General features: G+C 36.0%; 1 protein-coding gene across 1 annotated transcript in view; it reads left to right on the top strand.

Annotated features, from left to right (window-relative positions):
* Positions 1-17,175, top strand: part of ODAD2 (outer dynein arm docking complex subunit 2) — a 161,473-nt gene that overhangs the window by 76,659 nt on the left and 67,639 nt on the right. Inside the window, exon 15 of the mRNA XM_019654386.1 lies at positions 7,640-7,754. Within this exon, the coding sequence (XP_019509931.1) occupies positions 7,640-7,754 (115 nt within the window). The remainder of the gene's footprint in view (positions 1-7,639; positions 7,755-17,175) is intronic.

The following is a 17,175-nucleotide window of genomic DNA, read 5'->3' as shown; positions in this document are numbered from 1 at the left end:
TGGTAATGTTATCTCCTTGGCCCAAAGAACCTGCAGTGACTTCTCAATGTTTTAAAAACCAAACCTAAGTTCATAGCCTGGTATTCAAAGCGTTTGTTTTCTGATCCTATTCTGCCTCTCAAGCCTCATCTTTTCCCTGCAAGTGTTAATTATCTAGAGTTGTATTGTTGTTTGTGTAGTCATCATTAATTGAGCAAATATTATCAAGCATGTTTTGTTCTAGCCACTTGAGATAGTATTGTCTAACCAAAAAAAGTTCCTGCCCTCTTGGAACTTACATTCTATTGTGTGTGGGACACAGACTATAAACTCTTGAACATCTAACATGAGAAAATGCTAGGAGAAAAAGAAAACAGGGTGGTGATTGAAAAAGCCCCTGGGTGGGAGATGGTTACTTTAGCTGGAGTCGAAAGAGGAAAGAGAAAGTGGAAGAGAGGAAAGTGGTCTCTAGGAAGATAATATTTGAACCAAGACCTGAAAGATGAGAAGACACCCAAGGGAAGAACATATCAGACAAGGAGTAGCAAACACAAAAGCCCTGAAATGGGACTGAGCTTTGCTTGAGAAGCTACCTTGAGATTTTTTTATAGCTTTCATATAGATTTTATCATTGTCTGCCTTGTTAGTAGGTTTTCTATATGTGACTGTGTCACAAATCATTTTTTAAATCTTTTGATGACTACTAATTTCTTAATAAATATGATAAATTCTATTTGTACAGATTAAAGCTAATTCTTGAAAAGCCCTTGCTTCTATTCTATAGCTAAAAGTTAATGATTTCCACAAAAGTCATTAGAATGTTATCTAGTTGACACTTAAAAATTTCTTCTAAATATCATGATTATATTATTTTCCACAATGGGCCTTCAAACTCTTTTTAATATAGCTATATTAAGTAATTTTTTATATTGATTTGTTTTATTTTGATTTTTCAGTTGAACCCATTCAAGGAAAGGTCAGAAAACACAGCTACACACTTTTTTTTTTTAATTTTGAATCTTAAAGAACCTAGGTTCAGAAGCAACAAAATGTAATGAAAGAGAAAGAANCATGGAAGTAGTTTCCTGTTTTGTAAGTATTTATTGTTATTGGGGGAAATTAGTAATGGATCCTGATTCTGTAGTTTTGTTACAAGCTAACTCCTGCAATTGTATATACTGATAATTTTTAGATGAACCCTGGGTTTCTAGAATTGGAATTCTTGAGGTTCTATTCATTTGTTTTCACACAGAGCGTTCCCAGCCTGCTCTGTATAACTCTGTAAACTCATCCTTTGTCCCCAAGCATACCACCCCCAGCGCGGAAACTCCACTGTGCTGCAGGGAGTCCCCCAAACCTTCTCGGCTTGTGATGCCACCTTCCTCTGTCCCTATTTGCTTGCCATAAGCTCTGTCTATATAATTTAGACATTCCTGAGGAAGCTGAGATAGGGATTTAAATTGAAGATTAGAATGTGGATTTCTTTCAGTATTCTAATCAATACTGTATGATAAATCTTTGTTATCTAAATTAGAACAGATTTTTTTCATATACCACATGGAGTGTCAATGCAAGTTTAGTTTATTGAGTTCAAACCCCAATCAACTAGATTGTCTTTTCTATTCGTGCTGTTATACACTCAATATACATGATGCCTATATACACTCAAGTGAGGCTGTATGCCTGGATAAAAATCTGAATTTTTTGGTTCAATAATTTATAGGATATTTTTGGTATATAGTTGTAAATTTATAGTACTCTGTAAATCTCGACTTAGTCTAATTACTGGATATAGATAGAACCATAGATTAATCTAAGGTTATTTTCATATGTATCAACCTCTGGAATGAAACTAATATTAATTAATATCTCCTTGTTATTATATCATATGTCTCATTAGATGATAAGTATTAATATCCTGATTTAATAAATGAGAAATCTCAAGTTTCAGGCGATTAAATATTTGCCCAATATCATGGTATTAAGTAGTAGCCCCGGGATTTGAATACATGGATATCTAATTGTCTAGTCTGTGCTTTTTTAATAATATCAAGTTACACACTTAGGCAGGTACTGACTACTCTTAGATTGATTCCTAAGTCTGTTTTGTTATTTTGAAGAGTACTCAATTACAGTCATAAAACCCCAAAATCCATGTAAAAATGTAAATTTATCCAATAATAATTTTAAATGTCTAATCATTTAGGGTGTTTATTTTACTACCACAAATATTTAGGGATATTGTTGTATCAGACCATTTTTACAAAATTATTCTTCTACATCCAGAAGGGATAGGTGTCTTATTGTGGTGACCATAAATATTAACATGTGTGTTGGTGCATTTTGCTCTCTATTTCAGGCGAACCTCCCCTCACTTACCTTTAATGCACTCATCAAACTCATGTGCATTTTTTACAGAGAGGAAAGGATAAATTATGTTTTGTTTATACAACCAACACTTCATACAGAGTTGGTTAGGCCACTCTACCTTTTTTCTCGTTGTATAAAAAAAACCTACTGGAGTAGATGACTCTAGGCCCCAACACTAACATTTGATGAATGGAAGGATGACTGAATAACATTCATTTAATGTTTATTGATAATGACTAGTTCTTCTGCCAGGGACAGCACTCCTCTTCCCTGTAGCCCCATGGCTACCTTTCTGTTTCACTGACACCGTCTCCTTCCAGCCTCCACCTCCATCCCACCACCCCTCTAGTTCCCTTCTCTGTTTTATTTTTCTCCAGTCACTTTTCAACATTATATATAATAATAGATTTCTCCTCAACATTTTATATAATATATAGATATATTTTCAACATTTTATATATAGATTTCTCTTTTATAAAAGGTATAAAGGTATTTTATACCTTTCCCCAGAAGAATATTAGCTCCATGACAGCAGGGATTTCTGTTTGCTTTCATGATGGAAAAAAGTCCCCAGTGCCTCAAAAATCATCTGGCACGTGATAAGCACTTTCTTCGTATTTACTGTAAGAAAAACAGTTTTTCTGAGAAAAAGTTTCTAGAGCTTTTCTAATCATATTGTTTACACAATTATAAAATGATAGATCATCATCCTACTTTACCGAGGCCAAGGAATTCTGGAACATACGTTTCCAGAGGCTGTCACATTCATGTATTTTTTTTAAAATTTGGTCTCCCATAGCTTCTTTAAAAATAATACATAAAGATATAAACATAAAAAGTTTGAGAATTTTTATTAAAAAAAGTAAAACTCTTGTTTAATCATAGTTTTCCACAGGGATGATCATTTAATTCTGACACCCATTTATGTTTCCATTTTTACTGAATTGCCAACTTGGTTTCAAAGCCTATAGATTTCAGTTGCATCTTTTAATGTGGTTTAAGAACATTATATTCTTTTGGCTTAACCACATTTAGTTGGAGCCATTGTTGTACAACAGTATTTATCAGGGCAATTTTCAGCAAACATTATGAAATTCTTAGAAATCATGTAAAATTATGGTTTCAAAATAGATGTATTGGCATTGCCAGAAAGAAATGCTACAACCTTAGCCACGCCCACTTGTGGGCACAAACGCTTCACATTTGTTCATGTATGTGGTCTCTATGGGCAGGCAGGCCAGCCAGACTTCTTAACAATCCTGGCAAATGTTAATAAAAGAAACTGGGAAACATAAGCACTGCATCTTTTTTTGGTTTGTTTGGGTTGGTTTTTTTTTTTAATAGCAAGAATATGTATATGTATTCATCTTTCTAGAACTGTTATTCTGCTAGCTACACAGTTTGATTTCTGTGATAAAGTTGGAGATTTTGAAAACAATTTAGATTTGTTTTTATAATGTCAAAGAATTACTGTTAAATTCAGTTAGTAGTGAAAATGGGAAGAAATAATATAGTGCTGAAAATGAATTCAGAACAAGATGCAATTCAAAATAAAAAACAATGCAAAAGGAGATAGACCCATTGGAAATGGACCATGGTATAAATACCACATATTAGCCCATCATTGATTGTATCTGCAAAAAGTGATCAAGTTGTACAGAAATTCTGTACAAATACACTTTCAACTTAGAGATGACTTCAAAGGAAAACTTAACTCTACTGGTTGTATTTAGAATTTGAATATGTATTTTGTAAGTATGAGGTTTAAAATGAATGTATTTGCATTGGGAGAGATTTTTGATTGGCTGAGAAAGGAGACTATCTTGTTTGGGGCCCATCTAACCAATATTCACTGGCTGCAGTAGCATGCCTTAAGCACAGTGGGCAATATGTGGTCCGTGCCCTTAAGGAGATTACACAGAAATTGGGGATGTAAAAAGCATATTTGTTTCCACGTGACCACAACAAGGCAAAGCTGTGTGTTATGAGTGCCAGAAAAGGGGACAGCAAAACTCAGAAGAAGCTTAAAGGAAATAGAAGCCAGAAGACTTTGTTTTTAAAACAGTGACCTTAAAAGATGGGTTATCATAGCAGAAGATGGAGCTGGCCTGGGCAATGGCTTATAGCCGGGAGAATTTCTGTGGCTTGTGAGTAAACCAGAGTCTCCCCTATGTGATCACAGGGAACCCCATGCACACATCTATTGTGGCATTTATTATAAGAGATTATAATGGTCTCTTTATCTCCCTCACTAGCCTGTAGTTTCCTGAAAGACCATTAAACTCATTATTTGCAGATTCTGTATTTGTGTATCCCTGCCTACATTTATTTGTAATTTCAAAATCAACACTTAGAGCACTTTTGTGGTCATTGCGGATACGAGTATGTGCAAAGCAGCGAAAAATTGGAGCCCCCTGATGCACGTTTCCAGCTGAGGTCAAACAAGGCCACTCTCTGCCTTCTCGTTTCAGCTCATACTGTAAACAAGTGTCCTTTTCACAGGCTAGTTAGTGCCATGTTTTTTGCATTTTTGTGCTTTGAGCTGCTGGTTTTCCTGTTTAAAATAGCTTCTACACAGAGCGCTGCCATGTTCTCTAGTCTGTTGTTCTCAGCACAGGAAGGCTGCAATGCACCTGATGAGAGAAAGTAGGTGTTCGACAAGCTTCATAGTGCTGTTGACCGTGGGTTCAATGTTAATGAATCAACCATATATATTCAGTAAGGTGCCTTTAAACAGAAACACACATAAAACAAGGTTATATATTGATCCGTTGATGAAAATGTCCTGACCAGAGGTTCTCAGAAACAAAATTTTATATTTCCCCTAGGAGCAGTGGTTCAATATTTATTGGATTGTCGGAAAAGTCATGATGCATTTTTGCAACGAAAAACATAGAAAAAAATACATCATGACTTTTCCGGTAACCCAATACTAATTCACTGTTTGCAGTAACTCTATAGATCATAGCTACTCCGAGTCATGAGAATTGACTGTTATCTGTTATTTCCGTATGCTTAGCACCTAGTGGCTTCATACATAGATGGCCAAAGAGTTTTATGAGCAAATGCCTTCATATATGGAATTGGGAGGAGTAAACCAGCTCATTAGAAATGTTAAATACTGAGTTCAGGAACTGGAGTTTTCATACCATGCAGGCAGTGGGAAACCGTGGGAGATCTTTCTGTGGCATTGAATGTGCCAAGTGATGTGATAAACAGAATGAATAACCCTGGGGTCCTGCTCTCAAGGAGTCACTGCATAAGCTCAAAATGTCCTCTACGAAGATGAGTTTCATAGGGACTTATAGGATGGATTGAGAATGAGAGAAATTGAAGACACAGAAACAAGTTTTGCAGTGACTGCAGCAATCCTGATATACTGTAATGCAGACCCAGATCAGGGTGCTGCTGGGAGAACGGAGGAGTGGGGACCAGCACTCCAGTTCTTGTGAAGTCAACATCAGCAGCCAATGACTCGATACAGAGGGTGAGGGAGGAGGAAGTGGAGGGACAAAATTCAAAACTAAAGTTTGCTGCCCTGACTTGGTTAGTTCCTGTGTTTGTAAAGGTTTTCCTCCTCGAAGCTTATTACTCTGTAATGTGCCCAGTTATTTTACAACATCAGTAATGGGATCAAAGTCCTCATCCTTTGTAACTAAGCAGCTGATGAATTGCCTCAGGTTTGGGGTGAGGGTTGAGAACAACAGATCTAGTTTTACAATTAGTAGTGAATTTTCATAGTTAATTAGGAAATTTTGCCTGGGGGGGGGCGTCCTGAATTGTTATACTTTTTGTTTTAAACTGAAAATATGTGCCATCTACATGAGTGACTTTCATGCTAATGGAAAGTTATATCCCCCATTGTATAAATAATACTAATGCAAATTTTACTGCTACATTTGCAAGTGGGTAAGACAAACCTATCATTCATTGAGAAATTACATGTGAAGAAATACAGAGACTCAGGGAGCAGCATCAGTTATGTTTGTGGCATATGTAAAGCTATAAGCATTGTAAAGTGAATTCTTCATTGTGAAGTGTTCAGTATCTTTCTTTGCAGTTTTTATAAATCGATAAATAAAACTTTATTTTCTCTTAGCATGATATTGATAGAAAACTTTAGGTTTGGAAAGCTATTTAGTTAAATCGGGTTATAATACTTTCTCAATGCACTTTTTTTCTATTAAAAGTCATTTTAAAAAAAAAAACAACAGTTTATATCTTACTATATGCTATTTGCGTTACCAATTGTTTCATACGGTTATGCGAAAATGACATCCTACTTGGAACCTTTGGAATAATACTTTTTTCCCCTGGCAAACTCATTTCAGATAATCAAGAATTGTAAATGTTTTTATGTTGATTTTTCAAGAAAGAATTTGAATGGCATTTTAAGCTAGCAGTATTTATTCTGTCTGTGGCTAAATACTGCATGTGTTTAATGCAACTTGAGATTAAAAATCAAAGGAATTTTGATGTTCTTTATCTTTTTTCATCTGCTTTGAGTTTAACATATCTTTCTGAACAAAGCCATGTTTGTAAATGATATTAAGTTTTGTTTGGCCCTCTTCTCAACTGCAAGTACTCAGTGGACCTTAATTCAAGGTTCTGCTCCCTGGACTGATTGATATATAAACAAAAGACAGATGGTGTAGAGATGACTCTGATGATAATTCATTTTTCAGCTAGTCATGAAGATATTTTGATTACAGAGTGTTTAAGTAATTATAACACAGTCTGCAATGTTAGTCTCGCTGCGAAGGGAGCACATGGAAAACAAGTTACGTGTTATTCGTGCCCAACAAAGGATGCTCTGTAGTGTAATGATTTTAATTCCTAATGCTAGATTAGGACTGGAGGAGTTTAAAATATGTCATACAGTAAGGTAAGTCAATTAAACACAAACCAAATAAAAAAGGTAACTGCACAGTTTTCAGGCATAAATATTTGTTTTGGGAAGTATTTAGATGTGACTATATGAAAGAAACCAGTATTTGTACATTTAGGTAACAGTCTGTATAGCTAATTAAAAATTACATGGCTTGACTTTAAGTTTATGTGAATCATAATTATCATGGAACTTGCTTTTTGTGTCATGAATTTAAAACTGGAATCAGAGCACTCACAATTCAACAGCATATTATATCCCTGCTGTTGTTAAAGCTTTGGGGGGAAAAAAAATGTCAAAAGGAGAAAAAATAATTAGAATTGTGTGAATAGATAGGCCATTTAAATTTTCATTTTCACGTACTAATTACAGTGTATACCTCTATTTTTGGTTTTACAATAGGATAATTGATAGCTTAGACGGAGTTCGTTTGTTGTGGTCTCTGCTGAAAAATCCTCACCCAGACGTGAAGGCCAGTGCAGCTTGGGCCCTCTGTCCCTGCATCCAAAATGCTAAGGTAATGGACTGCAGATCAATCAATTCTAGAATCTCTAATACTGTGTTGAATAATGTTATCATAGGTCACTAATTGCTTTTGACTTATTTTTGGTCATATTTATCTGGTAGAAAAACGTGCTTAACATTTGTGCCAAAATAATTTTTGAGCAGTGCCTTTTCCTGGCCAGTTTTTAAATGTCAAATGAGACTAGGCTAAGATGGCAATGCTTATTGCCAAGTTCTACCTGGTTGGTGCCATTGAAACAAGTACCCCAGGTAAATCAAGGTGAAGAAAGGTGGACCGTTCTCATATTTTGGCTGATAAGAAAATTGTATTTATCGACTATTTTCAGAACTACAAGACTGCTCTATCTTATTTATAGCTTGAAATACAACAGTGAGAGATCACTACATTTTTTTTGTTACCTTGAAAAAGTTGCTTAATTTCACAAATCCTATTTTTCTTATAGGTCAATAAAGACTGGATAGAAATCCCATGGATAAAATGTTTTCATGAAAAAAGACTGAACTGGAAATTTCTGAAGTCTCTTAGCTCTTTATTTGTAATTTTTTTTTATCTTTAAAGATCTCCCTTCAGTCTATTTCTATTATCTTTACTTAAAATATTTTGCTATAGGTTTAGAGATTTCCCTTTGAGATCCTTGTTGCTACAGATATTTCTCTCTGTTGAATATTTTTATCTAAAGGGCTTAAGTCCTGTAATAAATTTAACATGACTCTAAATGTCATCCTAAATATTTGTAACTAGAATAATCTTCTGTAAAAAGTGAATTTGGGGCCAGCCGAGTTGTTCAGTTGGTTAAGAGCTCACTCAAGAGTGCGAGCTCTGAGCAACAGGGTCACCGGTTCGATTCATGACCCAAGCTGAGCTGCCGCTGAGCTGCCAACAGGTGGCAGGATGGCTCAGCTTAAAAAAAAAAAGTGAATTTGATGTATACTAATAGTAGAGGAAACCTACTACAAACTGGTTAATAGAAACTTTTTTTATAACAGCAAAAAAATAAAGACACCTCAAATGTCAAACTACAGGAAAGTGGACAACAGGGTGATAGTATAGTCATACCATATCATACAATGCAGCAGTGAAAAACGAATGTACTTCAGCAATATATTCATTAGTGTTGATATATCTCATAAACATATTAAGCAAAATAAAAATAAGTTTCAGAGGTAGATATACAATATAATCCCTATTATACAGGATGCAAAGAAATTTTTTAAATGTAAAATTTAAATGTTATTATATAAGGAGCAAGAAATAAGCCTACTGGTGAAAGAGTACTACACATCCTCAAGGGATATTCTTTTCAGTTATTTGAACTAATCATCCCAACCCTCCATTCATAATATGAACAACTAATGATCACCAAATATTTAAGTAAGACTAGTGGTATTAGAAACAACCCAAGATTTTAATAGGAACTAACTAACTTCAGAGGAAGCAAAGATAATGTAATATATAAAAGAATATAACATTAAATTTTTTAAATTGTATCCTCAGAATGACCTCAGAAAGGGAAAATACTATGACCAAAAAGGCTCTTATAAAGAAGAAAATATTCATAGATTAAGAAAGGGTTTTTGGAAATTAAAAATATATTTGGCAAAACAGTGAATTTAATAGAAGAGACAAATACTAGATTGGATATGACTGAGTAATTAATTATCTGGAAGATAAAGTCTAGTAAATTGGAATGTAAAGTAAAAGTAAAAAGAAAACAGGACACGAAAAGACACATAAAGAGAGCAATTGAAAGGAAGAAATAGTCATTTAAAAAAAATGGATGGGGTTGGGGAGTTTCTGTAAATTGAAGATTTGAAGAAATATTATAGTCTTCAAATTGAAAGAACAACTTAGTGCCAAGCAGGAAAAACAAAGTTATCTACTCTAGACACAAATTCAAATTTGATGTTTCCAGAAACTAAAGGAAAGGAAAAACTTACATGAGAACAAGAATCACACCAGTATTAGACTTAACATCATTCACAATAAATTCTAAAAGAAAATGGAACAAAGACTTTACTGTCTTTGGAGGAAAATATTTTTTATCCTGGAATTCTATATTCTATAAAACTAGCATTCAACTACTAGTGTAGAGTAAGGACAGAATAAAGACATTTTTCTTTTACAATTGGCAAGATGCAGGAAGCTTATCCCCCACAAACCTTCTCTGAAAAAAATAATTACTTTAGAATATTTTCCTACAAAACAGAAGAGTCTAAGAAAAAGAATAACATGAGTTAGAGAAGCAATAATGAGCAAAAAATCATTAGAGTCTGTAGTTAAATATGAATTTATGTTGATAATACCTTTCAGATTGTTAAGAAAGATTTCTTTAAAAGTGATGGCATAAAATTTTAAAAAGAGCATATTAATACTATCATAATAGCAATCTGAATCTAAGCTACCAGATGATTAAAAAAACATGTTAGGTAGTGGAAGGTAATAGGTAAAAACATACTAAAGGTGTTTACTTTTCCTGGAGAGGGATGTATAGATACTAGTTAATTGTCAATCATCATTGATAATATAAATTTAAAATTTCTGGTCAAGGTGGCAGAGTAGGTAAACACTATGCTTGCCTCTTCTCATGACCATACCAAAATTACAACTAAACTACAGAACAACCATCATTGAGAATCACCTAGGTCTAGCTGAACAGAAGTCCTATAACTAAGGACATACAGAAACCACCTCGAGACTGGTAGGAAGGGTTGAGATGTGGGGTGGAGACATGGGGCTGAGACATGGAATGGGCTGGCCCCACACTCTGGTGTGGTGGTTAAAAATCAGGAGGGATATCTTGGCTATGGAGGTCCCCCGGGAGGAGCAAGGGGTCCCAGCCCCACACCAGGCTCCTCATCCCAGGGTTGCAGTGCTGGGAAGAGAGGTCCCCATAACTTCTGGCTGTGCAAACCAGTTGAGAATGTGGCTGAGTGAGACAGAGGGTGACTACACTCCCAGGTGCTCCTCTTAAAGGTCCTGCTCATGGACTCAGTGACAAACTCACTTGCTGTGAGCTCCAGTGCAGGGATAGCAGCTCAAAAGGCGCCAGGAACATACAGGGAGGAATTGTGTTGTCTGGCTTCAGGCAAGGGCTGGAGGGGCACTTTTTTACCAGACAGAAGTGCTAGCCAAATCCTTGCTCCTTTGTTGAGCCCTCCCCCTTCCCAGCATGCAGACACAGGAGGCCCACCATATTTGAGTCTCCATCAACCTGGCAAATACCTTTCGTCTGCCCAGCCCTAGTGATCCTCTGAGACCCTGCCCGCCCAAGTTTCACACATGCAAGCCACTTCCAGTGGCATTTCTGTACAAACAGCCTGTCTTGGCTCATGCTGAAGACTTTCCTAAACTCTCTCAAAGGTTCACAAACCACAAACAAGCAGCTTCTGATCTTGGCATGCCCCGTACTTTTTGCTGAGCAATCCCAAGCTCAGCAGTAGCAGTAGCCAACTTCAGTTCATGGCTTGGCCTCTAAAGGTACCTCCAAGCCCAGTCTGAGTGGGAATCATCTGTGGATTGCTTGGTGGCTCATGCCAGGTGGCCCCAAGCAGGACACACGCTGCAGATGAACTCAGCTGGGGGTGAGGCCCCTCCCAGGAGGCCCTGGGGCCGGCACCCCTGGTGACCAGCTTCAGACTAAGCTGAAGCATGAGTCAGGGCTGCATATGAGGATGACACACCCAGAGGGCAGACTGAGCAGGCGCATGAGCCCTGCTAAAGCAAACCCTGCTCTTTATGACCAGCCCTGGCATAACAGCTCTTCAACTGTAGTCACCAGCCAGTTTTCACAACCAATGAGCCTGAGGCTCAATCTCTTCCATTGATGTGCAAATAGCAGCCAAAGCTCAACTACAACAGGGGAGCACACACAGCCCACACAAGGGACACACCTCAAAAACCCAGCTCAAGGGATCAGGGAGACTGCACTACTGGGTCCCACAGGACACCTACTACATAAAACTACTCTACTAAGACTGGGAAACATAACAGCCCTACCTAATACATAGAAACAAACACAGGGAGGCAGACAAAATGGGGAGACGAATAAACATGTCACAAATGAAAGAACAGAACAAAGCTCCAGAAAAAACTCCAAAAACAAAATAGAGACAAGCAATCTGCTATACAGAGAGTTCAAAACACTGGTTTTAAAGATGCTTAATGACCTTAGGGGAAGAGTAGATGAATTCAGTGAGAACTTGAACAAAGAGATATGTAACAAATTGGAAGATAGAAAACATAAAGAACCAGTCAGAAATGAAGAATACAGTAACTGAAATGATGAATACGTTAGAGGGAATCAACAGTAGACTGAAGCAGAGGATTGAAGCAGTGATTTAGAAGATAAAGTAGCAGAAAACAATCAGAACAGCAACAAGAAAAAAAAATCCAAAAGAAAATGAGGGTAGTTTAAGAACCCTCTGGGACAACATCAAGCATACCAACGTCCATATCACAGGGATACCAGAGGGAGAAGAGAGAGAATAAGGAAGTAAAAATCTATTTGAAGAAATCGGAAACTTTCCTAAGCTGGTGAAGGAAATAGATATATAAGCCCAAGAAGTGAAGAGAGTCCCAAACGAGATAAGCCCGAACAGGCCCACACCAAGACAGATCATAATTAAAAGGTCAAAGGTTTAAAGCAGAGAGACAAGCTTAAAAGCAGCAGGACAAAAGCAGTTAGTTGACTATAAGGGGACTCCTATAAGACACTCAGCTCATTTCTCAACAGAAACTTTTCAGGCCAGAAGGGAATGGCAGGAAATATTTAAAGTGATAAAAAGTAAGACTCTACAACCAAGATTACTCTACCCAGCAAGGCTATCATTTAGAATCAAAAGACAGATAAAGAGCTTCCCAGACAAGAAAAAGCTAAAGCAGTTCATCAGCACCAAACCAGTATCACAAAAAATGGTAGAAGGACTTCTTGAAGAAGGAAGAGGAAGAGGAAGAAGATGAGAAATAAAAAAAAAGATTAAAAATATGAATAATAAAATGACAATAACTACGTATCTGTCAACAGTTACTTTCAATATAAATGAATTGAATACTCCAATCAAAAGATAGGGTGGCTGAGTGGATAAGAAAATAAGACCCTTACATATGCTGCCTACAAGAGACTCACTTCAGATTGAAAAGACACAGGGAGACTGAAAGTAAAGGGATGGGGAAAAAGATATTTATAAAAATGGAAACAAAACTGGAGTAGCCATACTTATACCAGACAAAATAGACTTTAAAACAAAGGTTATAACAAGAGACAAAGAGGGACCCAGTAATCCCACTTCTGGGTATTTATCCGAAGAAACCCAAAACTCTACTTTGAAGGGACATGTGCATCCATATGTTCATTGCAGCACTGTTTACAATAGGCAAGATATGGTGGCAACTGGGTGTCCGTAAATGGATGAATGGATAAACAAAAGGTGTTACATATATACAATGGAATATTACTCTGCCATGATAAAGAATGACATCTTGCCACCTGCAACAACGTGATGGACCTAGAAGGTATTGTATTGAGTGGAGTAAGTTGGACAGAGAAAGAAAAATGCCATATTATTTTACTTACATGTGGAATCTAAAGAACAAAACAAATAAACAAAACAGAAGCAGACTGAGATACAGAGAACTTTTAGATGGTTGCCTGATGAGGAGCGGTTTGGAGAGTGGGTGAAAAAGGGGATGGGATTAAGAAGTACAAATTGGTAGTTACAAAATAGTCATGAGGATGTGAATTACAGCATAGGGAATATGGTCAATAATAACTATGTATGGTGCCAGATGGGTACTATATTTATCAGGGTGATCACTTCATAAATTATGTAAATGTCTAATCACTATGTTGTACACTTGAAACTAATATAATATTGTATGCCAACTGTAATTGAAAAACAAAAAAAATGTAAAGAAAATAGCAATTTAAATACAGGAGTTAATATTATCACTGGTGAGATACCATTTTGTATAGATAATATTTCTACTTCGTGCTTTTATTGTTTGTAAATTATGTCCTTTATTCTTAGAGACTTCAACTCCAAATTTGCCTGTTTATCTTTCACTGGTCTTAGGAGACATACCAATATTTTCATCACCATTATTTCTGCCCAGGGTTTCTATCCTGAATAGACAACTGGTCTCCTATGTTAGCAACCTAAACCGAATCACACTCAGACTTTAAACACAGCACAACCTGCCTGCCTTCTAGCCCTTGGCCCCAAAGCCTAGACTAGATCCAAGCGCCCAATAAGAGCTTCTGCTTGTCCCATTTCTCTTGAACCTCACTTGCCCTCCTAATGCTCTCTACTCCCACCTCCTTAGGCTCTTTCAACTCTTCTGAATCTCCCTTCTTACCACTCCTGAGGGTAAGACGGACTCATGAAGAAGAGGTCTCTGCTTGTTCACTTCATTTACAAGAAGATTTTTTCTGGATGATTCCTTTGTGAAGAAAAACCCCTATTGCTTTTGAAAACATCAGATGTCCTAAAAGTCTTAGTGTTGTTTTAAGATTTGAGAATTTTAAAAAATGTAAATGCTACAAACTTTAGAAAATATTATTTGATGTATGACTCTGGCGGGGGGGATATTTTTAAAATGTCTTTGGTGTACATACCATTTGGTGGACCATATGGTGGGGTACCATCATGTTGACAATGGGGAAGGATATGCATGTGTGTAGGCAGAGGTGTATGGGAAATCTCAGTACCTTCTGCTCAATTTTGCTGTGAACTTAAAACTGCTCTAAAAAATAGTCTATTTTTAAAAAGAATCTTAAAAAGTCTTTGGAAAGTTCTATCATTTAACTTTTATACTTTTTCAGTTTGAAGTAAAAGAAACTTTGAAGAAAATTTTTAATTTTAATGTTTTGTTTTAGTCAGTGCCATCTTCAGTGGGAGAGATTTAAAAATTCAAACTAAAAAATGTGTTTCAAAATTCACAGAACAAAACAAGTGAAAATGAAACGTATACAATTGAGTTTTCAAATTTTGAAGAATTTATACTTCTGAAGTAATTATAGCATAAATCTACACTAAGATTTTGGGCCCTGCTATATTTATTTTAGTAAGCTTTAAATAATGTTTTACGTTTTATTGATTAATCCTTTTCACACTAAACCAGATTAACATTTAAGGTCCATGAATTGTTGATTAATTTGGTTTTCAATACTTCTACCAAAAATTAATCATGAATCAAAAATTAAAAAGGTATTGGTTTTGTTTGGGTTAAATTTTTGTTTGTTTAGCTAAGCTATCCTGCCACCTGTTGGCAGCTCAGCGGCAGCTCAGCTCGGGCTGGGACTCAAACCGCTGTTGCTCAGAGCTCACACTCTTGAGTGAGCTCTTAACCAACTGAGCCACTGCATTCAACTTTTAACCTAAGACAGGAATCTGACGGTTGAATGAGCTTTTCTCTCAGTTTCACCCTTCTGTTATACCCAAGGAAATACAACATCTTCTTTTACTTCCTTTGGCTGCTTTTAGGTGAAAACCCCAAAATATAAAATGATGCCAGAAAAGAACCTGTCATAGTATTAATAATTAGTAATTGGGCTGGGTTTGTACTTCATAAGCAGTTACATTTAAATTTTCACTTTGCCTTGAAGAGCTTTGTGGTAACACATGAATATAGTAAAATTAAAAGTTAGCAATGATTTAACTTAATCTTTAGCCATATCAAATAATTTAATTCATTCAACAACATTCATATAGTACTAACTGTTGGTCAAACTCCATGCAGGTACACATTACATTTTGTATACCCCTCTTTATTTTTTGTAATTTAACAGAAATACATAACACGCAATTAAGTTTCCAGTGTTAAAGAGAAGCAGAGTGAGCTTAAATGAAACAAAGTTCTTATTTCAGCCTTTCTAGAATGTTCTTTCACAAAGAGAGAACATAAGACCTATTGGTAAAAATTTGAGCATAGTTCCCCAAGGATGTGTTTTATACTTGACATTGTGTCTTAGGTTAAAGGACAGTGTTTTCCTTGGTGGTATGTAAAATAATAGTGCATTTTACAATCAATTGCCTTTTAGATTAGCTGAAATAATATGGGTAAAGATACTTCTAAATGTCTGTATACATGGAGGTTATGAATAATTGGAACTCTTTTAGGATCTCATGTATTTATTTTCCATCATCATCCAAAATGTATCACACTTGATTATTTTGAATTTAGCATTTTCAAGTAGCATTTTGTATACTATATTGTTTTTATGGGAATTAAAAATGTGTTCTAATAAGATTATAAGTACTGAGGGAGGAGAGTAGAGGCAGGAACTGTGTTTTGAATATGCTGGGTATCCAGCTTGCAGTAAAATAATGGAGCCAAAAGAGATCGTGCCAGAAATTTTGGCCCATTCTTCGCTCTTCCTTCCTACCCCTCCCCAATTCAGGTAAGTTAATATGACTCAGCTTTCTAAGAAAAAATGCCTTTTATATTGTAAGAAAGCATTTCCACATTTTTTTACATAAGATGCTTTGCAAGTCATTTTGGACTTATTAACTTAAGATTCATAGGAGTTGGCATCATTTTGAAATAAATAACTTCTTTGTCTGGTTTTATGGCATTGACAGTAATGCTGCAGAAACCAGCCATTGTCAATTATAGCTAAGAGTGATGCAAATAGGATGAAAGCACAAGCCATGCCTTCAGACAAGTTATTGCTCCTTCAGGGTCCCCCCACGTCTGTCAGGCATCATGAAACCTAAGCGCTTGCACTGTGCATGTGTCCACGTGGAATGGATATGGTGAAATGTCAACTGTTTGAAACAGATGTTATCCATTTTTTATATTGTTAACAGCATACACATTAGAACACATTTCCAGGTCTATCTGTACAGAAAATGAGATGTGAAAATTACTTCTAGTGAATGTATTGCATCTTTTCTTGGTGGGAAATATTTAAAGCTACCCATCAGTGAATGAGCCAGGCAATGAAGTACCAGAATCAAAGACTTCAGTAATGAGTCGTGGGATAATTGAGACAAATAAACAACTAAGGTATAAGTTTGCATTGTAATTATTTTCTTATTACATGTGTAAAACATAGAATCTAGGATCTTTGTAGCAAGAAGTATTGATATTTTCACCAGCAGACCAGTGTCTCAATTAGAAAGCTTACAATTTTCCTTTATTTTGCAGAAAGTCAGTGTGTCATAGTTTTTGATAGTTTATCAGTGATAAAGCAAATGTACTAAGTGAAAAAAGTTGTTTTGCCAGCTTAATAATTATCTGTCCATTCTTTACATGAAAATCAGACTGTGAATTATGAGTCTGTTTTATGGTCTTATATAAAACTTGAAAGAATAGCTAAGAAATAAGAATCTTCTGTTTAAAAAATACTCAGTGTTCTTTATCAAGAACTAAAAGACAAGGGCCGGCTGAGTGGCTCAGTTGTTAAGAGCTC

This window comes from Hipposideros armiger, unplaced genomic scaffold (assembly GCF_001890085.2).
Source record: "Hipposideros armiger isolate ML-2016 unplaced genomic scaffold, ASM189008v1 scaffold_221, whole genome shotgun sequence".
In the NCBI taxonomy this organism is placed as follows: domain Eukaryota; kingdom Metazoa; phylum Chordata; class Mammalia; order Chiroptera; family Hipposideridae; genus Hipposideros; species Hipposideros armiger.
This window is presented reverse-complemented; position numbering and strand designations above follow the sequence as displayed.